Raw genomic sequence first — 27,483 nt, 5'->3', positions numbered from 1 at the left:
ATCGACTGCTTTTTTCACCTCTTCCCCCTCTTCTAGGCATTTTTGTAAATTAATCTGGAAAACAAAAATGAAATTCATAGTCGATAAAATATATAAATACCATGATCATTTGCATTTCCAGACTGAGAAATGATTTACTCAGTATGAAATCATAAACACAATGATTATATCAACTTATTAAGGAAAGTCCTCAACATTATAAATTCCTATTTTATTTATGAATAAATACTTATTCATTTTGTATGTTTTATTTGGATATAACCATGCATGGTAACATTACAAAAAAGCCTTAAGACAAAAATATGACATTTTCAACTCTTCTCTATTGTTAACCTCCCTTCCACAATAATAGTGTAATGTGAAGATAACAAGAGATTAATTAATCTCTAAAGTCCAATTAAGCAATACAAATTTGGATCAGAACAAACAGGGACAACAAAATCCATCTCAAGAGGGATCAGCTACCACGGAAGAGAGAGCGAATGGTCCCACCTGCCATATGCTCCTTGTCGTGAGGAAAAAACCGTTGTCAATTCAATGCATAAATAATGGACTTACAGTCAGTATGAAAAACGTTAGTCAGTATTTGACTCAATGATAAGTTGTATTTGTTGACAAGATCATTGTATCGACCCTAGAACCTACGAAATGATGACAATTATCGACACTGCTGTGAAACAACACAAAATGTAATAACAACGCAAAATGTAATAATTATGGATTATTACAATTTTACGTTATCACATTTTGCGTCGCAATCAACGCAGAATGTAATAACACAAAATGTAACAACACATTTTTTAGGATTATTACATTTTGCGTTATTACATTTTGCCTCGATATCAACGCAAAATGTAATATCGCAAAATGTTATAACACGATTTTGGGATTTTTTACATTTTGCGTTGTTACATTTTGCGTCGAGATTAAGAAAAAAGCAGGAACGCAAAATGTAATAACATACTTTTTTGTCCGACAAAATTGAGTACAATTTTTAATAGAATAGTGGCGGATAAAAAGGAAATAAAACAAAAGGAAGAAATAGATATATGCAATTTCTTACAATTAATGAATTTCGTTATATATTGATTTTATTAGCTACATGTATTTCAAATCAGTTTTATCAATATATTCAAATTAAAGGTGCTGCAAATTAGAAACGTGCGTGTGTAGGCGGGGTTAAAATGGGTATTGTCCAGTGTATTTTTACTTTTTTTGTAGACAAATGCAATGAATATTAAAAAAAACCTATTCATTTGTACTGGCAGGTGTAAAAATATAGCAGGAAGGGGTTTATTGACAATTGTAATACCATACTGTTCCATGCAAATCACGAGCATTGCAGACAAGCAAAATCAAAGTCCCCCCTCTCTCTCCATCCAGTAATAAAATGGGTTGTTTCTGCATGCCCTTAGTAATACAATGATTAATATACCAAGTGAACAATCCACCCTACCCCTGCCCTTCCTCGCTTGACACATACACTCTTAATTTGTTAACCAATGTACACATGCCGAACATGCATATCAAAAGCTTTTAGCGAACCTATGGTCAATCTATGGTAAATGAATTGTGTTTTATTTGTTAGACATTTAATAAGACTATCAAAAATATGCCAATCAAAGTTAAATTAATGCTTTATAATTCAGAACAGTGTATTTAATATAACTAAAGTCAGAGTCAGAAAAACGATACATTTAGATGTACTGTAAAACGAGAATATTTGGCGCACTACTAATTTTAGCGCCTTTGGCGCAAGAGCCCCCGAATGCTAAAATTTATTGTGCGCTAACGAATTTCTAAATATTAATTTTTGTGTGTATTCAAAGCTTTTACATAAGTACATGTACATGTAAACCGGAACGCGCGATTACGTTATTCTAATGGTCATTAAATTTTATATACACACTAGCACTGCACATGGTATGATCGATCGAAAAAGTTCGGCCAAATTATAATTTAATTAAACTATTGTTACCCAAGTAATTGTTACCCGATTATAATCATTAGCACCTTCAAAGTTTGGCTTCTGGGCATGTCAATCATCTATCGCCTCGAGGTAAACAATGCAATCAAGCATGGCGATTGAGCTTGCAGACATTAATACCTAATTATAATTACCGTTTATCCAAGTAACTTTCTTTCGATCAAGTTCAAGTTCAAGTTCATTTATTCACTCAGCACCATATTAAATACATGGTACATGAGGACAAAGATAAATATTTACAACATGTATATATATATATAATCAGGTTAGAGGTATAAGTATATGATATACAAAATCAAAAAATGAGATGGGAGAAAAATGGAAAAAGAAAATGAAAAAAGAAAATTGAAAAAAATATATTGATACATGTAATAATGAAATGAATAAATGGAACAAATTATGGAGGACAGACTAAATCGTATATTTTTGATATAAACCTACAAAGTTTTATAAGTGACATAGCATCTTGTTTTGTCATCAGTTGAGAAAATTTCAAAATATTAGGTCTAGTAAAGTAGTACTCATTAATATACTTTTTCCTGATTTTTGACAGTGCATTACATTCAAGTATAAAATGAAATTCATCCGCAACATATTTTGCATCACAGAGTGTACATAATCTTTCATTTAATGGTATACCAGTCCATCTTCCCAGCTCAACTTGTAGACGGTGATTAGTAGTACGGAATTTGACAAATATTTTTCTGAATTTTAGTGGTAAAATACTTAAATAATTTTCATACGCAAAATTTGTTTTAAAAGTCTTATACAAAATACCTTTAGAAGAACTATTAATATCAGAATACCATTTTTGTATAAATTGATCTTGCAATCTTTGTTTAACAACAGGAGTAACCCAGTCTTGATTAGGATGGTAATAAAACTGTTCATTCCAAATATGAGTTAGTCCACATGAAACAAAAATGCGATGAACACAGTCAATCCAAGGGTTTTTACCGATTTCATATTGTGAATTAGCAATTAAATATTGATATAATATACATGGAATTTTCTTATCTGTGCTATTCGGTAACTTATACCAGTATGAAACTATTCTTGAATATATAATTACAGATAGTGGGAAGCGTCCTGTTTCAACATAAACCACATAATTCGGGGTACTACTTTTTAAATACAGAATATGTTTCAGAAATTTTAAATGTGCACGTTCAATAATATCTAGGTTTTCAAAACCCCAGATTTCACAACCATAAAGTAACACTGGTAAAACCATTTTATCAAATAAATCAAGTTGACATACTACAGGGAGGTTAAATTGTCTTATTTTTCTGATAACACCGTACATTGCTTTTTGGGCTTGGTCACAGAGATGCTTCTTGGCTTTTAAAAAGGAGCCAGATCTTGAAAAAATGATACCAAGATATTTAAATTCTTTGACAGTTTCTAGACTTTTGTTATTATAGTAAAATACTCTTTTGTTCAAAGGACCTTTTGAAAAAATTAATATTTTGGTTTTCTCAATATTTACTTGTAATTTCCACTCTGAGCAGTAGCTTTCAAATTCATTCAAAGCATTTTGTAGATCATCAGGAGTTTCTGCTAAAATGACAGTGTCATCGGCATATAAAAGTATAAGGAGTTTCAAATAAACACATAAATCATTTTCTATCGATGTAGTAAGACTTTGTAAACCAATTATATTGCTATCAACAAGATAATTCTCAAAGTCATTTATGTACAAGGAAAATAAAAAAGGAGATAAGTTTTCCCCCTGCCGGACTCCGACATTATAAAAGAAAAAATCGGTTGTTGTGCCGTTCATCTTTAAAAGTGATTTTTTTCCCTTATACATATTTGTGATATACGTAAAGCATTTGCCTTTAATTCCATCATTTAAAAGTTTACTCCACAGACCGTTTCTCCAAACAGTATCAAACGCTTGCTTGAAATCTATAAAAGCACAAAAAAGTTTTTTTCTCACATTTCATCAGTGTATTTGATAAAAAATGCAAAGTCAAAATATGGTCTAGAGTAGAATATTCTTTCCTAAAACCTGCTTGATTCTCTTGAATAAGTTCAATCTCATCTGCGTACATTTCTAATCGCTTGCTTAGTATACATGTGAAAAATTTACCCAAACAGCTCAATAAAGTGATAGGACGGTAATTTTCTGGAGCGGTCGGATCGCCCTTATTTTTGTAAATAGGTTTAACAATACCCATTTAATAGCCACTCATCTGGAACCAGTCCACTATCGAAAATAATGTTAAAAAACATCTTGTACACAGGTAAAAAGGTATACAATGTTGATGAAATATGTTCATTTACAATGTTATCAAAACCAGAAGCTTTTCCATTTTTTAATTTATTTACTGCTCCAATAATTTCAGCGTCACTAATTTCACAATTAAGTATATCATTAGAAGATTCACTCAGATCTAGTTCTCTATCAGCCGAATTAAAATCATCATCATTAGTCTCATTGTTACATTCATTAATACCTTTCAAATATTTAAATACCTCTTCAATATCTACAGCACTTTTTGACTCTTTATTAGAAGAATTTAATGTTTTCCAGTAAGCTTTAGTATTTGTAGTACGTAGTTGCATGAGTTAAGTCAGCTTTATATTTTCTAATACAGTTATGCATAACTTTTTTATAACTTCTACTCGTCTCTCTAAGGTTTTGTTTGTTTTCTTCTGATTTACATAAGTTATGCATTCTTTTAGCCAAGTGAAATTTTCTTCTAGCTGTTTTGCATTCTCTATTAAACCAAGGTTTGTTTCGTTTTTTATCCTTTGAATATTGACCCGTTGAAGAGATTCCAAAAGATTCTTTGGCTGATTTAGTAAAAATATTACAAATATCTTTTGCTACCTTATTAATGTCAGTACTTGAAACATCATTATTACTCATTTCGATAAGGTTACGCTCAATTGATATCACAGCTGAAATATCAATATTATTAAGAAACTCGGCTTCCCTATCGGGGCACCATAATTTTACACTTGGTTGGTTTTCACACGTGGAGCTATTTTTAGACATTGAACAGGTGGAAAAAGAAAAGGACAATGGATTATGTACATCTGAGAAAAGATTAGAGAACTCGTGTACTTCAAAATGTTGTAAAGTTCAAAAATGTGTACACTGGCAATAACATAATCCACAGTACTACTGTTTTTACAGGTTACACAACCTTTGTTTTTGTCGGTACCAAATCTACTATTTACGATGTACAAATCGTTATTTTTACAAAAGTCTATAAACTTATGGCCAAAATTATTGACAATAGTATCTTCAACACATTTTCAAAAAATGGAAACTCACTTGAAATACAGCTCTGTTTATAAAATCCGGCTAGCTAGGGTAAAAAATTTTCATCAGTTTAGAAATCTTGGTATCCAGTGACGAGTCTTTTCACAAGGATTACATATTTATAGTATGAGATCACTAGCCCTTAGCGTTCAAAAGTTATGTCCAAGGTTAAATTTTTTTCATTTACGAAAATCTCCAAGGTCAAGGTCAAAAGATTAAGGTATTTGGTATCTAATGAAAAGTCTGGCCACAAGGATAACGTATCTAAAGTATGGAAGCCCAAACCTACGCGTTCAGAAGATATGGCCAAGGTTATTAAAATTAATAAGTAGGTCAAACTCCCAGGTAAAGGTCATAGTGTCAAAGGTTTTGCTATCAAGTGAAAGGTCTTGTCACAAGCATTAAATATGTAAAGTATGAAAGCACTAGCCCTAAACTTTAAAATTTCTTGTCAAGCTTTGCTTTTTTAAAGTAAGTCAAACTCCAAGGTTAAGGTCAAAGGGTCAAAGTTCTGGGTATCCAATGAAGGGTCTTATCACAAGTATTATATGTGTGAAGTATAAAAGCCGTATCCCTTACCGTTCAAAAGTTATGGCCAAGGTTAAAGTTTTTTTTCACAAGTACGGAAATCTACAAGGTCAATAGGTCAAGGTTGTTGGTATCACATGAAAGGTCTTTCAAAAAAATATACATATGTAAAGTATAAATGTCCTGGTATCTACTGTTCAAAAGATATGGCCGAAGTAGAAGTTTAAAAATTCATGTGAAAGTGGGTCAAACTCCAAGGTCAAGGTCAAAAGATCAAATTTAGTGGTAACCAAAGAAAGGTCTTGTCTCAAGGAATATACATGTGAAATATGAAAGTCATAGCTTCACTAAATGAAAAGTTATGAGCAAGGTTAAAGTTTTTGCGGACAAACAGACAAACAGAGACAGAAAGATATGGAGATAACGAACAGTATTCAATCTCAAAGAATATTAAAGAATATACAAAATAAGAGCAGAGCAAACACGGACCTCCGAAACATCAGAGGTGGGATCATGTGCCATGTAGGAGTGAGCATCCCTTGCCGACCGGTCACACCCGCCATGTGCTTGTTGTTATGATCAGGCAATAAAGGAAAAAATCCGTCGTCAATTCAGTGTATAAATAATGGACTAACAATTGGTATGAAAAACGTCAGTCAGCATTTGACTTCGTCCGAAAAATCTGACGTTTTCCTGGCTTTTTTACGATTTTAATATTTTACATGCCAGGAAAACGTCAGAACCGGAGCCATTACGTAAACTGGGAATTCGCCACCTCGAACCGCAGGCGGCATTCTCAGGTTTATTTTCGAAACCTGCAAACCAAATTAAATGCTGAATTCACATTTTATCAATAGTAAAATAACTTTATTACTCAGCAACATAGTTTTTATGGTTCGTTTTTAAAATAATATAATCCATTTCGTGCATTTTAAAATCTTGCAAGTTCTGAATCGGAATGTGGGGTGGTAATTTCTTTTCATAGATATTGGTGAGTTCTAGGAGCATTGTGCCATTGATAAATTGTGAGTTCTGCATCTAATTCGGTTTGCAAGTGTAGAAAATCAACTTTGTGTGGAGACGGTGAAATTCCCAGTTTTCGTAATGGCGCCGGTTCTGACGTTTTTCTGGCATGTAAAATATCAAAATCGTAAAAGGAAAACATCAGATTTTTCGGACTACATTTGACTCAAATAAATTGATAAATTGTATTTGCTGACAAGGTCATTATATCGACCATAAAACTTAGGAAATGATGACTTTAAACGAGGCTGTTGATATTCTTGTTTCCTCAACTTGCTTGTCAATAATTTACCTCGTTTAAGAAATTGTTCATACGTAGAGCATGCTCTTGCGTATCGAATCAACAACTGAGATATATATACTCCGTATGCAGGTGATGAAGGTATATTGCTGCATAAATAAGGGAAGTTGACGATAGAAAAGTTAAAGTCATCACGTTTATCATATAGCTTGGTTGTTAGATTACCATTAGTGTCTTTTTCAAGTATAATATCTAAGTATGAAGCAGAAGTGTCAGACTCTGTGGTATCTTTTATCTTATATCGACGTAGGAATGAAATTATCATTATTAATTGACAATACGTCGTCGATATATCTAAATGTCGAGTTGAAGGCCACAGCAAGTGTTTTCTTCTTTTCATGTATAAGATTTTGCATAAATTCTGCTTCATATGAATATAAAAATAAGTCTGCTAAAAACGGAGCGCAATTTGTGACCATGGGAATTCCAATAGATTGTTGGAATAGCTGGTCTCCAAAAACCACATAGATATTATCAATCAGAAACTCCAGCATCTTCTTGATGTCAACTTCAGAGTACTTATGTGTGCCATCAGAATCTGTTTTAACAAAATAGTTTTGCAAATGACCAATGACGGGGTAAGTAAATTTACGAGTTCCATTTTTATTGAAAAAGCAGCTGTTAATGATATCAAAAAGCCTGGACTGTAATTTATCGTGGGGAATTGTTGTGTATAAAGTTGGAAAGTCGTAAGTTTTTAAGCTGTTGATTTAGACAGACAGAGAGACAGAGCCACAGCTAGAAAGACAAACAGACACGACAAAAACTATATACCCCCGAAACTTCGTTTACGGGGGCATAAAAATGAGAAAATAAAATAAGGTGGAAAGACTCAAATGATCTATGAACAATAAGTCTACTAGTTTTTATATATATTTACATCAACTGTAATAACGTGTCCAGCAGGACTATAGAGATAGGGTTAAGAAGAATATGAACATGATAGAGGATTATGTTTCATAAAACAAAACTCATAATAAAATCAAAATACTCAATTTAAATAAAATCACAAAAACAAAATGACTTCAGTATATTATTGTGAAACATATATTCAAAACTTTATTTCAGTTCAAAAAGACGGAATTGTCAAGAAATTTTCTTTACTTTTCAGCGGGAAAACACTAGGGCAAGAATAATGGCAATGAGAATAGTTACAATAATCATAAACAGCAAAGGAATATTGCTTATTTCTTTCAAATTGGCAGCCATTATATAAAACAACTCGATGAAACTTATCGTTGAAAATCCAATATTCCGCTGAAAATCTGTACACTCAGCAATGGGATCCAATACTTATAAAAAGATGTTAAACTTTAAAAACACACACACATCTATGTTCTGTATTCCACAATATACGTATAATTTAAGCAACATTCTTATCTTTTTTTGTTCTTTTGGAATCTATTCTTTTTTATTTACTATTGTAGATTCTTATGCTAGAATTAAAGAAAAAAAGAATTCATTTTCCAAAATACACGTTAAAATTAGGGACCATAAACTGACATGAAAATTATAGAATTACAAATCTAAGCATATCAAAACCCTTCTAATAAATTGTACGATCATTTGCCTGTATAAGGAACTTAAGCACCGGGATGTCTAATTCTGGATAATGCCTCATATTTCTCTCTTTTATTTCTTTTATGTTGACATCACAGTAGTTTGTGCAATGAAGATAGTCCAGTTGAGACAATCCAAGAGTTGTTTTAAATAACATTTCGAAGTCTTCAGATACTCCTTCCTGTTCTTTCCGATCTTTTTTCGTTAACACGCCAAATATTGGGATATCTTAATTAGCAAGAAAATAAAAAAATATATATGTAAGTCAGTATATTCTTGTACATATATTAATCATGAATAGTTATTATCCTTGTTCTTCTTATAAAAAAAATTAAAACAAATTATGGAAATAAAAAAATTCCACTCTTTGAAACGCCGGAGTTAAGATCAAGTTTGCCGCTGGCTATGAGAAAGATAAATCTTCATATTTCACAATATCTTATGCATTATGATCAAGTTTTTTTAAAATCACACCTCTTTTTCTGCGGAGTACTGTTGATGCAGCTTGCATAAGCTGTACTGGTAAATTTTTATTTTCAGCTGAAGCAATGAAAATAACTCTGCGCAAGTGAGTTAAGGCTAAATATGGATATTTCTATGCAAATGAGCTAATCAAAATTCATTACTTGTATATTTTATGTACAGAGAAAGTTCAAATTGATTTTCTCATGCATTTTTAGTACCCACAGTTTATTAATGCAAGTGCACATTATGACGTCATATTATGACGTCATTGTTCTCTCCCATTCAAGGTAATAAATCACATCAATAAAATCACGTCGGCGCAAGGGCATATCCTATCTAATTTAAAATAAACAATGTATAATATTAAGGAGAGTATTCTTACAATTATTAAAATTGCTGCACAAATCCTACGCACTTTTCCGATCTATAAAAATTTAAAGAAAATTACACTGGACTGTGAATTTTTTCACTGTTTATACTTAAAACTGCACGACTAGTAATTACACAATTGCAGTGCTGACATTTGTGCAGCAATATCTTAAATCCTTAGAATATCCTGCGTATTTTTATACATTGATTCTGTAAAACTAAGTAAGGTATGCCCTTGCGCCAAAGCGATTTTGTTGATGTTTCTTATAAAACTTGTGTAGTAGAGGTCGATGACGTCATAATATGACGTCATAAAGTGTACTGGCAATTGCATGTCGTGGGTAATAAGAATGTATTAGAAAACAAGTCTTAACATTTTCTGTGCGGTAGGTAGAGCAATTATAGACTTTAATTAATATTTTCCATAAAAATCTCCATATGTAGCCTTAACTCACTTGCGTGTCAATCTTCTTGCATTCTGGTGTTTCAGGATACTTCTTATCCGTAAACCGCACTCCATGTCTTCTTATATCAAAAAGCAAGAAAAATTATTTTTCATAATTTATAGAAAATCATTTATAGCTTTTATCAAAAAAAAAAAAAAAAAAAAAAAAAAAAACAATTCAAAGCAACAAGAAAGGCGCAGATACACAGTAATAACCTGATGTCCTCTGCAACTTTATCAAGAGGGACATTGGACGGAATCCTTCCATAAAATAAAAGTTTAAGTAACTCAATTGTCATTTCATCATTTGTATTCTGAATTCCTGCTATGTCCACAACGTCTGGAAAATCATACTCTTGATGTGATTTGTCGGCAGAAGACATGTATTTCTCTCTTGATATCCTAAAATAAAAAAAGAACACTCTATACTTCCCTTTTCTCAAATGAAACATATAAAGATAACGAATATTATTAAAGATCAAAAGTCCATAAAACAGTACAAAATAGGAGGAGAGCAAACACGGACCTCTAAAACATCAGAGGTGGGATCCGGTGCCATGGAGGAGTGAGCATCCTCTGCTGACCGGTCATACCCATAGTGTGCTCCTTGTCTTGATCGGGAAATAACAGAAAAATCCGTCGTCAATTCAGTGTATAAATAATGAAATATAAATCAGTATGAAAACGTTCGTCAGCATTTGACTCAATGAAAAACTGTATTTGATGACAAGGTCATTGTATAGACCATAGATCTTTGGATATGATGACGTGAAACGAGGCAGCTGATATTCTTGTTTCATCAAGTTGTTTGTAAATAATTAACCTCGATTTAGAAATTGTTCGTACGTAGAGCATGCTGTTGCATATATATAAATACATCAACCTCGTATGCAGGTGATAAAGGTATATTGCATAACTTAACGAAGCTAACGATAGAAAACTTAAAATCAAAATAAGTAAGTCATTTTAACAAGAAAATGTAGCTTAAAAAGTCCCTTTATATTTAAGGTATTTTTTCCTATTCTAATATCCTCATATTTTGACAGGAAAAAGAATTCAAAATTTAAAATAAAATGAAAATATCCCCTGGTGTTTAATCTATTTAATCGAATTTCTTGCGTAGAGGAAAAAAACCCTTCCTTTTTGAATTAAAAACAGCAACATAAATGATATACATGGTATGCAGATTGAATTTCAAAAGAACGATTTTGGAGTATTATTAAGTTTTTTGAATCGTATTTTCTTAAGAAAATAATGTAACAGTTATTTTTAATGCATTACTCTACAATTTGTACTACTCCCACCCAAAAATTAACAAGTAATAGAAAGGAACGAACCTACAGAAATAGCACATAAATAAGAAATTGGAATTTTAAAAAAAAACCTTAATTACGACACGTTTATTGTATAACCTGGGCAACTAGTTATTAGAGGAAGGCATTCCATCTATGCTTTACCAAATCACGCGAGGTGTAATTGCTTGTCCTTTCAAATTTCCTCCAAAATCTCCCGTCTTTGTCCATTGCCGGTAGTCTCCAGTTATGCTAGTGATCATGGTGTTAATGAAGGAGGACTTTCCAGCTCCTGGTGTTCCAATCACAGCCACAGCAAGTGGTCTACTTGTCTTTTTTCCGATTCGCTCTTTTAATTCTTCAAGGAAAGTTAGTCTCTGTTCTTCTTCTGAATTCATCATAAACTTTTCAAAGCACTATAAAAAGTAATTTTTACTTTAAGTAAATTTAATAAGTTTATCTTATTTAGGACTTAAGAATACGATTTGCTGATGTTTATCTTTATCAAAAAAGTCCTTTGCAAACTTGAGGTTTTTGTTCAACCTGTGACATTAACTCCTATGCCCTCGATTTATTTTGGAAAGAGTACAGAAGAATCAAGTGTTGGAAGGCAACTCAATTAAATGACTTAAGAACATATAGCAGCATAATGAGGGAGAGTTGAGAGAAATACATGTATTGTAGTCTAAATCTTGTTAAAACCGAAATAAATTGAATGGAATTCGTGTTTCACACAACTGCTGTATTTCGTTCAAGCTGAAAAGGAATCAATTGAAAATCTTTATTCGATAAACAAGGTCGAAATTAATCTAGATCTTTTTAGATTGAGAACCACAAATAAAGATGTCTTTATTTCATATAGAAGTTATTGACTAAATTTCGTTCTACTTTATATTAACATAAAACATTTTAGGGGATGCTCACTCATTCATTGCACCGGATCCCACCTGTGATTTTTTGGATGTTCATGTTTGATCTGCTCGTATTTTGTATTATTAATGGACTTCTGATCTTCAATACTGTTTGTTATCTGCACATTAAATGCTAATACATTTACAATTATTTTAGAAGATTTTAAGATCTTTCGAAACAGCAGTAGTGTATCCTCTTCCCATAAGTATTTCAATTAAATATACGTATACTTGTATAATATTTAGTAATGATTTTTTCTACATATTTTGTGCCATCATGTAGGCTGTACGTAACAAATCTTAATATTTCATATCCTGCCAATTTATCCAAGACAATTTAATGTAGAAATTGTAGAATTATTACCATATGCTTTTCACTTACCGTCTGTCACTATATCTTTTCTTTTATGTTTTTTCTTTGGTGTCTCTATTTATGAAAAAATCAGAGTTCTTACATTTCCATTTAAATGCTCAAAATACAAATTTATAATTAACTTTTGGACAGAATGTACTTACGTATGTGCTACCTTTTCATGCTTATTTTCTTCAGAAACACGTTATCCTGCGAAAAGCGTAATTTATGCATTTATTTTTAAACACTTTTTAAAGAAACAAAATGAATCGGAAAGCAATAAGTATTTTTTGTTAATAAACAGAGAATGTGTCGTAATAATATAAGTGAAGGATAAAGTGTTTGTCTTAATGTGATTTACAACCTCACTATGTTTGTTATCATGCATGTTATATTTCTCTATCAGACATTTAATGACATAAAAATTCAATTATCGTCTTAAAACAGTCAGAAGAAAAGATTTTCAATTTGATCATGTGTGAACAAATATTTGGTTGCATGCTTTTAAATGTTATTCAAATGTATTAAGGCACTAAAAATAACAGCACTATATCTCCCAAGCGAGGGATCAACTGTGAAGATACATGGTCATGGATGGAAATCTATATATAAAGCACTAGAAGTAACCAACGACACGAACAATACAATTTATCAAATTTTGGGACAATCAGTCGTGGAGGTTTGGAACAAACATTGTAACTGATGAGATAAATGCAGTTATTTGTTTGACAAGAGAAATTCCCTAGTATATTTTGTAACTGTAATGGGCTGTCAAATCTGTCTGTGTCAGAGCTTTGCCTCAGGTCAAGTTTTAAAACCTCTGTTAGGCAATGGGTTGCCCTGTCTGGTTCTTACTACCATGTCCTTTTAGTACCTCGGGCCTCTTTATGCAGCCAATGCAGTTTCCCTAAAGAATTACATGTATTTCTTATATTTCAAGTTGAGGTCCACGCCTTGTATTTTTTCCAAATATACGTCGACAATTGCTTCCAAACTTATTCATTACAATAAACAGTTTTCAAATTCTTTTCATCGAATATCTGAAACTTAATGCTCCAAAGTGATAACGTTCTTTATTCGATGACTATGGTCCTGCTTTATACGACATTACTGATGAGGTAAATATAATTCTTAATGAGGAACTTAAATTGCTTATTTTTTTAAATGCTCTAAATTCAGGGAACCCCATATTTTATTATTGATTTACATATATAATAAATTTAATGAATTCTGTTGAAGATTACGGAAAAATATGTATTTAACATAAAAAAGACCTTGTCACTTTGTTAGAATCGATTTAAAGTATCAGGTGGATGTAAAAATATCGCATAAAGCGATTAATAATAAAGAAAAGAACTGTTTATACTGCACAAAAAGTTAAGGATCATCAAATTAATACTGTTTAATTAAAGAAAACTATATGCAGTTTTCATTTTAGTATCATATTTTATTCAAGATTTGAAAATTAAACATTGGATGTGATAAATTGGTTTGTACACAAGCTACGAATTGTTCATTCGTCATGATGGGGTAGACCTAAAAATATATATATTTTTTAGAAGATCAAATTACATCATTAAAATGATTGCCAGTATTTTGTATGACCTCCCTGCGATGTCCTCCAGCGCCGAATTTTGCTGCACATTGGCTTTCCAAAGCTAGCATGAGGGATCTGTTGCCATTCCTCATGCAACGCCGTCTGAAGCTGCTGTCAATCTCATTGAAATACGTTGTGGAAGAATGTTCCAGGCATGTGTAATTGATCCATATTTGGTGAACGACATGGCCAGTCCATACGCTAAAATGTTTCACTTTCCAAGTACTTATTTTCGATATTTCAAAGCTGCCAATTAGCCTTCAATACAATGTACATGTACGATAAGGCTTCCCAGAAAATATTGCAGTGTACTCTGTGCATGCACTTCTCTGAACTACAAATCAAGGTCAAGGCACTGCAAACTTGAGAATAATGAGGGGAAGAGTGTCATAAATCTTACATTTTATTCAAATCTGCATATAAATCTAGTTTAAAATAAGTGTTTAAATCATTTTTAGAATATGATATATCCAAATAATTAAGATAACTTTGTTTTATTACTCTTGACTAAAAGTCAGCGCGTTCAAAATACATACGAAAATAAATGTTTGACATTTAACCTTTTTCACACTCGTGGATAGAGGCAGAATTCATAATATATGTATAGATGAACCCGGTGCAGATCTTTAATGAGGATTAATTTGAGATGTTTTGCGAAAATCTGTAAGAGGAGTCTCCTCTCTAACTGAATCTTGCTTGGAAAAAATGTTTGATGTCTTTGTTTTAAATCAGATGACGATATTGTGCGGAAAATACCCTCGGATTTGTCGGTAAGTTGAAGTTAATGTGAAATACTGAGTATTTGTACCAGAGTAAATGAATAATAGTAGAACTTTTCCCAAACATATTTCGGGTTCTTGAGGATGCAACAAGTTTATTTACATGACAAACTGTTATAAACGCGTTGTGTTATAGTGCTTTGCCGAAGCGATTTATGTGAAGCACTTAAAAAAAGTAAGAATGACTGTCACGTGCAGATCTGTTTTGCAGCCAACACTTATGCCTGCCCATATCATCATAGAACCTCCAAATAATTTGTCAGAAATGATACAATCGGCTTATTTTTAAACACAAGTCTTCAGCCGTCATGGAAGTCAAAATAAGATCACAACTTTTCTGGGGAAAGAAAAGAACGCTAGTGACATTATTGCCCAATTTTCTGTATTCTGCTACCCACTGTATTCGATTTCTGCGATACTCTTATTTTAATTCAGGATGTACAACTGCTCAGCACCGATTAATATTTGCTTCATGAAGTCTGTTTTGAACTGTTTGAGTAGAAATATGTCTACCCGTTCCTCTCTAAAGCCCAGTATTAAGCGTAAGAGCACTTTGGAAGACGTGCGTCTTGGCAAAATTGGCCAAATAACTACCATTACGGACTGTCCTACACCTTGGACGTCCCAATTTCAGCCTTTTTGACATTCTCCTGCCTGTCAATATTTAAGAAATAAAGTCCGCGTTTTCGTGAATGTTGCAGAATAACCTCCGAGGTCGAGAAATGTTGTTTGAAAGATAAAAGCCGAGGCGCTAGCCGAGGCTTTTATATTTCAAACAACATTTCGAGACCGAGGAGGTTATTCTGCATCATTCACGACAACAAGGACTTTATTTCTATTCTACCATGTATGGTACAAACGATAAATTAAGGATAATCGTTTCCTCTATAGAGAAACGAATTAGGTCACCATGTCTCGATTACGCTAGCTGTTTCATTTAACACCAGAGGTAAAATTTGTTTGCTTACCTGTGTATAGAATGCAGACGATTTGAGCTTTCGTTACATTAAAAATAGCCTTTTTAAATTACAAATATGTTCGTAATATGTATTGATCAGTTAAAATGAATATACAATAACAAAATCTATTCCTGTTTTACTGCTAAAATCGTGTTGTTTAATGTGTAGGGAGGTCCATGGAATTGCCCCGCTTAGCTAGAAAAACCGACATTCATCAGCAATTTGATGCAATTTACAGTGTTTATACTGCAAAATACGACACATCGATGCGGTCTAAACAAGTACTTCATTCTACAGCCAAACATGCATTTGAATTGTTAAGGTTTGATACGTGTTTCTGATCTGATAATTTTTTGATGACGTTCGTGATTTATTGGAGAATAATGTCCGGCGGTTTCCTTTCATGTTTACAATAATCGTGGTAGAATGTTCCATATGGGCTCATTACGCTTTGGGAAAAAAAGGTCTCACTGCAACATGACGTTGCGTTTTGCCAGCTTCAGCCTACTGCCCTGGTGCATTCGTACACACTCATGTGCCTCCTCAAAGCGTCTAATCAGCAGTTCTGGCCAGATATACTCAGACTTTCTTATGTTGACTTAAGAAAACCCTCTTTGATGCTTTCATTGTTTTACTTAGTTTTTACCGCACGTCACGTGTTTCCTTGACCAATTTGTCTCAAAACTAATAAAATATATGTTACCTAAGCATCGAATCGTGTGGATGACGTTTCTTAGACAACCTACGCCTTGTTGTCCATTATTTGTGGGTATGAAAATATAACTCTTGTGTAAGAATATGATTCATAGCTAATTTTGCCCAGTGTACACTGCTCAATCAATATATACCAGTACCATTCGACGAAGTTAGAAACAATATTGTCTTTATTTGTATGGCTCATTATATAAATTATATTTTAGGGGAACTATGATTTAATTCTACCTTTGGCAATCCAACTTATACCCATATACCCATTTCTAAGAAGGTAGTTCTTTGAAAACATTTGTAAGTTTTGAATATCTTTATATTTAAATATCTTAACATTTTAATATTCCCAACAATAAAATGAATCTAAATTACTAAACCTACCTTTGATTCAAATCTCCATAAAAATTCCCATAAACAACGATAAATAGCGAGATCCAGTAAATTTTCTATTAAGCCTGTTTCATTACAATCAAATATTAACATCAGTGAAGGAAAAACGTCAAGAGTACTATACAACAGTGTATTTGAGATTTTCTGAAGATTATTTGTGGATACTTTTAATCTCCAATGAACTCAACGAAAATATTAAATCACAAAATTTTACAAAAATGATGAACATAAAAGGTAAAACTTTTCAAAACCTTTTTAAACCATTCCTTAAATGGTCTTAAATTCAGCTTCTTGACATCATTGTCAGCTGCTTTTTGAGTAAAAGTGGAACTCGTCGTAAATTTATTTACCTTGTCAGTGCTTATTGTTTTGTTAATTTTGTTAAGAAACAGTCTTATAGAAGACTTTGAAGTGGATAAAAAATGATGCTTGATCATGAGTTTCAAATCAAACCTCTCTATGTAGTTTTGGAGATAAGGTCATGCTACAAACTGATGGAATTCCCATGGGCAACAACTGGGCCCCATTATTAGGAGGCATATTTTTATGTTTATATAATATAGCAGGCTTTTTGACAGATAAAATGATGTAAACGGAAACAGTTTCGATTAAAGCCAGCATTCGTAAATTTTTCTGGTCCTAATAACGTCTTAGTTAGAGAATACAACTTATTATTCTTTGGGTATATCTTTTTGTTATCCCGATTCTTCTGCCAGTCACCATATTCTCTTCATAACACTTGTCCTACAGTTTAAGCATTATTTTTTGAGTGATTGGTTACACACACAAGAACTCTGAAGTTGACATCAAATTAAAGAGATGCTTGAGTTTCTGATTGACAATATCTAGATATATGGTTCTTGAAGACCAGGTCTTCATATAATCTATTGGAATTCCCAAGGGCACCAATTCTGCTCCCTTATTAGCAGACCTTTTTTTATATTCATATGAAGCAGAATTTGTGCAAAAAGTTATGCGTGAAAAGAAGAAAATACTTGATTTAGCCTTCAACTCGACCTTTAGATATCTCGACGACGTATTGTCAATCAACAATGGTCATTTACATTCCTACGTCGATACGATATACCCTGGTGAGCTTGAGATAAAAGATACCAAAGAGTCCGACACTTCTGTTTCATACTTGAATATTTTACTTGAAAAAGACAATAATGGTAATTTTACAAACAAGCTATATGATAAACGTGATGCCTTTTAACTTTTCTATCGTCAACTTCCCTTACTTGGGCAGCAATACACCTCTCTCATCTGCAAACTGTATATTTTTATTTCTCAGTTGATTCGATACGCAAGAGCATTCTCTACGTATGAAAAATTTCTAAATCGAGGTAAATTATTGACAAGCAAATTGACGAAACAAGAATATTAGCAGTCTCGTTTAAAGTCACCATTTCGTTAGTTCTATGGCCGATACAATGATCTTGTCAGCAAATACAATTTATCACTGAGTTAAATGCCGACGGACGTTTTTATACCTATTCATAGTCTTTTATTTATACACTGAATTGAAAACGGATTTTCCCCGTTATTTCTTGATCATGACAAGAAGCACAGGGCGGGTGTGACCGGTCAACAGGGGGTGCTCACTCCTCCATGACACCTGATCCCACCTTTGATGTTTTGGAGGTCCGTGTTTGCTCTGCTCCTAATTTGTATTGTTTTATGGACTTTGATATTGAATATTGTTCGTTATCTCAATATCCTTCTATCTTGCATTTTCCCGAACGACGTTTTTATTTTAACCCAAATACCAGTTCTTTGAACTGCTCTTACATTTTTGCTGTAGTAAAATTGTTTTTTAAAAAATGATTGGAGAGGTCTTAAAGATATACAATTTAAACAGTCCGGGATATTATTTGCAAAGTATCAAAAGTAATGATCAAGTGAACTGTACCTCTGTTATTTTCACGTAATATTTTATGACAAACAGTGATATGCTAAATATCTTAGGTTTGCTCCTTAAATGTTAAAACAAACTGTATACAGGTATAACTAATTATGAAATGTAGCATATTAATCAAGTACAAATGTAACGAAATAAGCGATCATGGTAATTCACAAAAGACAAGCAATACATGTGCAAAATATCAAATACATACTGTTAAATCAGATATTTTCAAGTAGTCAAATTTTTGTTTTTTGAGGAATATATATGGGTTCATGTTGATTTGATTTCGAAGAATTGATACGTAGCAGTATATGTGAAGAAATCTGTGTGTCTCTTCATACCTCGAAAACCAATAAAATTAAACCCCCACGGAAATTAGTGATTTCACATCATCTCATACAGTTCCTATATATAGGTGTTGCAGACAGATAGAAAGACAGCTGGACGGAGAGAGAGAGAGAGAGAGAGAGAGAGAGAGAGAGAGAGAAACCGACAAAACCAAGATAACAGAGCATAGTTGGCCCAATCTAACATTATGGATGTTCATCGCTGTTGGGTTACCCACATTGGGCAAACGGTAGTCCAGTATGGAATATGGATAGTTAGTTATGTATAATTGTCCAGTGTTGGGCTAACTGTTGGCGTTATATTATAAAACTATTATCATGAAAGAAAATATTTGTTGGCTGAGTGGGGGATTAGCATCGGCCGTAATGTGGCCAAATATACTATGAATCTGGCTGAGCATCATGGGTAGAAAACACCCTGGCTACTTGTAATATCCGCGCCATTTTTAATCTGACACGAGCGTTATGAGATTGATACCTTGCACATATGCACCCGCTTTGTAAACATTTAAAATATGTTTTCTTCGACACAGCTAAATTAACGTTTAGTTTAAACGATATCGTGTAAAAATATGTGTAAATCAGATACGGGGAATTGCAGAGGCCAGGTGCTGTAGGGTCAACACTGTTGAGAACATGATAAAACATGTTGAACATGTTGAAGTTAAATCAAAATTTATTCAATACTAAATCATAAATTGGGCGCTTTCATTTAAAATTTGTTCAGTGTATCGACAATTTTTTTTTATACATGTATATAACTTTGATAAATGATTTATACGGGGCAACATTGAATCAAAATCGGTGTGATGATGATGGTGATGATTAAGCTTAGAAATTGTATGCATAAGTGCCTTCATCACACAAGATTATCACACCATGAAACAAAAAAAGGTTATTCCTTAATTAATAGCTTAAACATATAGAGATATATACTTGTAAATTTAATCGTATGTTTACTCTTTAATGAGAAAAGAAACAAATGTATTAAGTACCAAATACTACAGTTTTAGTGCTACTGGAGATTCTAAAAAGATATTGAGAACTCAATCAAAGCTAAATGGAATGGAAATGGAAATGAGAAAGAAAATTGCTAAGGTTTGCCAAGGACAGGGATGGGGGAGGAAGAAACGGACAGAAAAGAAAAGAAGGGGAGGATGGGACTCGGGAGAGAGTAGATGGATCAAATGGAAAGTGACAGTGCCTTACTTTTTACATGTACCTGTAGTTCTACCCTTTTCTGTGTCTGTTTGTCGGAAACAAACACGATGCAGGCGCCAGAAACATTTTTTGTTCTTTACTAATGTTTTCTTCATGAATGAGCAATTAAATATTAGTGTGTTAAATTTAATTTTATATTTTGATTTGTTTTCCTCATTTTTTTAAATAAATGTAGAGCTACTTACAATGCAATACTTCTTGAACAGATGGTATTTCTAAGAGATATTGTGAATATGTATCAATCAAGCATATATCGTAAACTGTTTGTTATTCAATTTTGAGGACAAATAGCCAACCAGTGAAGAGAAAATGAGCTGTCCTGATAAAGAGCCAATAAGATACAAACCAACGTTGGCCAAAAATGATGTTTGCCTAATATTAAAAGAATAAGTGGGCTGACAATGGCTCAATTTTATCCGTTCGTTGGTCCAACAATAAGCCATCAAGTTGGTCTGATTTAGGGCCGATGAACAAATTACCGCTGACCCAACATTAATTGCTTACAATGGCCCAACTGTACAAAAACGACGTTTTCGCTATATTGCATGAATACATTTGCTTAACAGTGGCCCAATATTAACTGTTGCATTGGTCCAACAATAAGCCAACAAGTTCGTTTGATTAAGGGCCGATGAGCAAATTACCGATGGCTGAAATGTTGAATGCACACGATGACCCAACATAAGGAGCATTGTTGGCCCAACAAAGGTCCAATAACATCCTGCTATCTGGGAAGCTATCCAAATCCTTACGTGTCGCTTTTCTCTTGAATACTGTTCGTTATCTCCAAATCCTTATCTGCAGTAACACAATTTAGCAAATACGTTTTCTTTTGAACGAATGTCAAATAAAGAGGTGATACATGTAGGTTATCTGTTCTTTCTATCGATTTTGTCTTTAGGATTGGCGAGAGTTGACCTACATAAAGATCAATGCATATCTTTGTTGCTCGAAAACATGATGAAAAAAAACAAAAAACTGCTAACCCTTAGTGTGCATGAAAAGTAGTCCCATTACAAAGTAATTCAGCTCATCAAATGACTAATGTGTTACACATTATTTAAAGTTTTAAAGCAAAGTCATATTAATTTCACTTTTACACAAAGAAAATAAACAAAATGATAAATTTCAATTATTGTTTCCTGTCATACCTTACAAACCAATTTTAAAAAATGTGCAAGCCAAAAAAATATTACAGATGTTGTTGGTAGATGATATATATATATATATATATATATATATATATATATATATATATATATATATATATATATATATATATATATATATATATATATATATATATATATATATATATATATATATATATATATATATATATATATTTTATTCCTTTTATAGCGCTTAATGATACAGCAATTTAAAATCACCATTTTAGAACAAAACAAATCTGTCATTTCTTCACGTGTTACTTATTAAAAAATATCCAACAAAACTGAACTTCTTCTAAGTATCAATTCAGGTGAATAAAAGTAGTATTATTTTGATGATTGAAATGTACTAATAATATATGAATTTGAAGAACACATAAACACTCACCTTATTTGCTTGCCTGGATAATGACTCAATAGAGACATTTATTAAAATACTATATCAAGGTGCATGTTCAAAGATAAGAAAAATTTAAATACATGTATTCCAATGATATATATGAAAGGGGGCTCTTTACGTTTGTTCGTGATTTATTGTACAGAATTTTCCTTATTTGAAATGTTGGTTATACCTGCACTTCGTAAAGAAAGTTCTAGTATATATTTGTTATCCTGTTCATTCTGTTCCACCATATGTCCTAAAATTCTCTTACGAGGGCTGTTCAATAAATAATGTCCTGAACTGTATGGCATACAATACATATAGCATGTGACATGAAGATTGAATTTTTCGCATTATTAAATCCTTAATGAATTAAAATAATTTATGTGACCACTTTTCATCACATAATTTCATTGTGAGAAGCTCGAAAACAAGGGTTATTCGAGACACTGCATGTAAAATGAATGGTAAAGAATCAGTAAACTAGAGCGAAATTAAACGCTTCATTTAAGCTGCAGTAAAACTCATTCAGAATCCCAAAGAAATATTTATTGAAATATGTAACATTTAGGGAAACAATGTCTGTTTTATAGACAAATGAGCAGTTGGATTTAAATGATAAAAAATTATATAATGAGCATCGAAAATGGGTACCGTCCTTACGAACAAAGAATATAACAACTCATGTATTGTTCGCCAATTTTTCAATAAATAATCACTGATGATGTATAATTTAGTTTAGGACACATAGCAAATTTGATAGACTTCACTTCGGGAATGGTTCACACTTTTTTAAAGAAACGTTTGACAGTAAAAAAGCTTAGTACTCAAAGGTCATTCTATGTATTGAAAAATGAGTGAAAACAACAGCGTGTAACAATATCTAAACAATTATTTCAAAAAGGAAAAGCTGTAGTTATCCATGTTTGTTTGAAATTCAAACAGATAATGAAACTTGAATGTATTGCTTTAAACCCCCGAAACAAAATTTACAATAAGATGTACTTAATAAAAACAGCAATGGTCTGAGAAAAGCAAAGAATTTCCAGAGCACAAAGACAGTTTTATATGCAATTTTCGTATATATTAGTGGTCTTGTTGCTACAAATTATATTCGGGGAGGCAGTTTAATTTCTGGAGGAATCTAGAATTTCTTTTGCCATTTTTTTTACAAAAAAGTTCGAAAGGTTTATGAAAGGAAGGAACCAGAATAAGGAATCCACTACATTAAATTTCTTCGTGACAGCGTCCAGATCCGCAAGCCCTGAAGAGTAAAGGAGTTTTTGGGATAAACAGAAAGTGAATTTATTCACACTAACAATATTCGTCAGATCTCTCGCCTTTTGAAAAAAAAAAACACGTTTCGGAACAAAGAAATGAGTCCAGGAAATCATAAAATCAACCCTAAGTAAGATACTCAGGTTCATACCCAAATATGAGTTATAAAAACAATCAGAAGTTGTATAAAATTTTTTATTGACATGGGTTTTAATTGAAAGAGAATATAAAGTTAAATAATTAAGACTAAATCATTGAAAAGCGTCTTTTGTTTCTTTCTGAGCACCGAGGACATTATTTATTGAACAGCCCTCGTACAATTTAAGCAAGCGAATTTTTGAATGATTGGTGGTACCTATTTAATGTTAAAAGCACGTTGTTCTTTTGCAGTGATAGTTATTGCAGCCCGTAGGACCGGGCTGCTCTATACATGTAAGTTTAATTGTTGGTGTATGGGGATTGAGGTGGGAGAAGTTTTTCGGAAATAAAGGTTTTATAAGCATTAAAAAGATTGTTAATCAGAATGTTCTTTCCCTTTAAAAATTACGAGATCTATATTTTTCATATTAAATATATAAAGTTGCTTATCATTTACAATCGAAAAACGACAGATCCCCTTTTTTAAGATCATCGAATTTTACTTACCGCATAAAAACATACTCTACACAGTTAGTGTTTTACAATCTTAAAGTGAAATACATTTTTGAATATAGGTAATGCATGTCTGGTTTCAGTTTAGATTTTATGCTGCCAACGTTTACTTGAGGAATTAATAAAGTTTTAAAGGATATTGTTTTTGTTCGATTTTTATCCGACTATAAGTTTTTAAAATATTCTCGACTCTCGTCTCCATCATCTAGACGCATGCCTTTTTCACACATTTCGAAGAGGTTTGATGATAAAGACGACTCATTTCCATTATTTTATTTCCCGGGCGACAATTGATGGTTACATCAATGTTTCTTTGTCATTATCCGGTGAGGCATAACATTTTAATACCGCGAAAAATTAAACCCCGGTTTATATATCGCATTTTATTTTGAACCAAGGTCCAGGTTCCTTTTCCTCCGCAATATTTTGAGACCCCTTTACACCATTGAACCCATTGTGTTTATAATGTTATGATTATAATATATTAACCTTGGTTTAAGATAATATGGTTGCATTTTCATTGATTTTAGGTGAACCTGGGGGTGTTCCTCAATTAGTTATCAATAATTAATAGAGGGGTTCGAGATATTATGTTCTTAAGATATTTATCCCCTACCTTTTTAGTTTAAAGTGGGAGGGCGTTCTAGATATTATGATTTTGAAATATTGATTTCCCTATTTTCTTATTGTAATTTAAGGAAGTTTTAAAATGGTATTCTTGTGTAGAGAGAGAAAAGGTTCAAGTTATCATAATCATGAAATATCTTCGCAATTTTATTAAGAGAGATGGGGTTATTTTAATTGTTAAGTTATGAATACCCTGATTTTGATTTTTATTTAAGGAGACATCAATATATAAAGGAAAGAAATACTGGACCCTTTTAGTCAGGAATATGGAATTTTTTTCTCCGTTGAAAATTGAGACCAAAAGTCGTTAGATTTATACCCGAAGTCGTTTATCAACAGCTTGATAATTTCTTTCTATTCCCTTATGACCTCAACAAGTTGAAAATTGATCCTGTTGAATGTTGACCCCACCTCATGGTTGGGAAGTTGTTTTACGGGATTACCAGTATCTGTATACCATATCAGGATTTTTCCGCGTGTATCCAATTTCTGCTTTGTTCGTGACGAGTTCTGAATCCCGGAAAATAAAACAGCATAAATTTAATACAAAGTTTTCTTCTTGTAGATTATTTCTTGATGCTTATATCGTAGAGGGTAGGTATAAGCCCTTATTGTTTGTTTACTAATTGACAAGCTAGCTAATTATCTGGGTCACTTTCCTTGCGAGAAGCTATTTAACTAATAATACTTGAGCTGCTAATCAGTTTGGAACAGTAAATGACCTATGATTGTATAAATCTTAAAAAATAATATCTGTGGATTTTAGAGTTAGTACGCAACACAGGTGTGTTATCAGCTGAGCGGGTCTTCCAAAATTGACGAAGTGAAGGCCGATCGATCTATTTCTCACATATTAAAGTGTAGCTCGCTACACACAGAAAGAAAACTATGCTCAACAGAAAAACACACAAAATTTCAGAATATAGTTAGTTTCAAAAACATTATGAATAACAATAAACACTGCTTTCTAAGAAAATTGTGCTCCTTTATAAAAAAAATAAATAAAATATGTTCCCCGGCTTAAATTTCCATACATCAAATTTATAGCAATCTACATTTTTTTTTTTGCTTTTGTTTAGTTTCTTAATCACGCATGCATTTTAGACCTACTGTTGTTTATGAATTCACCTATACGTTTTTTTAATCTCTGCATACTATTGTAAAATGGTGAAGAGATTCAAATAAATGATTGATCACCCATAAAAAGAAACTCAAGCTAGCTTAATGACTTTACATTTTACGTCCAATTCCTTCATAGGCTTAAACAATTGTTAAAAATATAATCACGTGGACTTTATTTTAGTGAATATTTGATTTGCGTAAATTTAATATACTGATTTAGGTTCAGGGGCCCATTTACAAAAAAGACTTACGACTAACACCGCATTTAATTCTTCATATAACTTTTAAATTAACATTATGTCGAAAACTATTTTTAACGTTTTAAAAGAAATGTGGTAAGATATCTTTACACTTTTCAAAGAGAAATAATTTTACAAATTTTACAATAATCTTTAGTTTTTGGTCTTAGTTGTAAGTTTTTTTTGTAAAACAGTTCCCTGATTCGCGGAAAAAACATGACGTGGAAAAAAAAAACTGATATACGGTATTTATATTTCGGTATAAATTTTTTTCCCTTTTCAGGAATAATAGAAATAAACCTATTATCCCTTTTCAAGTACATCCCGTGTATGTACATTTTGATCAGTACGCGATTTCAGATATCTTCAATCATGGCAATTTTATTTTACTTTAAAATATTTGACAATACTTTCTAAAATCCACAGCATCAATAAAAAGCTACAAAACTATAAATAGGGCATAAAACAAAAATCTTGGAAATCTGATGTCAGAAAGTGAGCCCTATATATATTGATCAGATGGGCAGAACATCCCATCTAGTTTACATCTAATTTTACCTTAAATGTTCAAAATTCAAATTTCTGAAACTGCTTTTTGTATTTTTGAACTTTTGAGTTTTAAATCTATCGTTTGTTCAGAAAGTTTACTCTTAACAATATTAAGTTAAGTAACACTTCTCGTCTTTTGATTACTTAAAATTTACTTCAAACTTCTGAATTTCAACTTTCAGATCTTCTCTGGTTTTTTTTTAAATTTGGTATTCTGATTCAAACATTCAAATTAAATCCTTAAAACACTTTGAGTTTTTTTTTTTTTTTTTTTTTTTTTGAATTTTACTTTGAAGATCCAAAATATCAAATTTCCAAATCCGATTTGAATTTTGAATCTCATTTCAATAATTCAACCATCGAAAAGCTCTTTTGCTGGAACAGAAAAGTTTTTGAAATAATTTGAAAAATGCAAACCAGGTTTGGAAATTTGATATTTTGGATATCTAAAAGATTTAAAACTTAAAGTGTTTTGGTTATTAGAAATTAGAACATTTGAATCAAAATTCCAAATTTCTAATATTCTAAAACGTTTCAAAGTTGAAAATCAGAAGTTTGAAATAATTTAGGAAATATCAAAAGTTGTAAAATTGTACTGAACTTTAAATTGCTCTGTGTAAATTTTCTGAACAAACGGTAGATTAAAAAACTCAATAGTCTAAAATACGAAATACATGTGTATTTTTTTTGAAATTGGAATTTTGAATATTTAAGGTAAATTTTTTTTTAAAAATTGAAATTTTAAAATCTGTTTGGAAATTCAAAAATTTAGATTTTGAACTAAAATATTTAATTTCATTATACCAAATTAGATTCAGTTTTTGAAACGTAAAACTTTAAACAACTTTATTAATATTCTATTACTCAAAATCATTCTAGAAATTTAAAATTTTAAGTGTTACATGGACCCCTATTTGATAAACTTCTTTTCTTTTGCATTTTTATCTCTCCTATGTGATGTTTATATTATTCTTTTTCAATAATTGTATCCTTGGAAATGGGAGAAAACTAAAACTAGTTAAAAAGTCTATTAAAAAAGGGAAGAC

The 27,483-nt window shown here is 31.9% G+C and overlaps 1 protein-coding gene across 1 annotated transcript in view; it reads right to left on the bottom strand.

Annotated features, from left to right (window-relative positions):
- Positions 1-8,662: 8,662 nt before the first annotated feature.
- The window catches only part of LOC134267639 (uncharacterized), a 76,432-nt gene continuing 57,611 nt past the window's right edge, over positions 8,663-27,483 (bottom strand). The window contains exon 6 of the mRNA XM_062749848.1: positions 8,663-8,904. Coding sequence (XP_062605832.1) covers positions 8,663-8,904 — 242 coding nt within the window. The remainder of the gene's footprint in view (positions 8,905-27,483) is intronic.

This window comes from Saccostrea cucullata, unplaced genomic scaffold, assembly GCF_032062105.1.
Source record: "Saccostrea cucullata isolate Sc308-1 unplaced genomic scaffold, CSIRO_AGI_Scuc_v1 ctg2320, whole genome shotgun sequence".
Classification (NCBI taxonomy): domain Eukaryota; kingdom Metazoa; phylum Mollusca; class Bivalvia; order Ostreida; family Ostreidae; genus Saccostrea; species Saccostrea cuccullata.
Note: the sequence above shows the minus strand (reverse complement) of the source record. Positions and strands in the feature narration are given on the sequence as shown.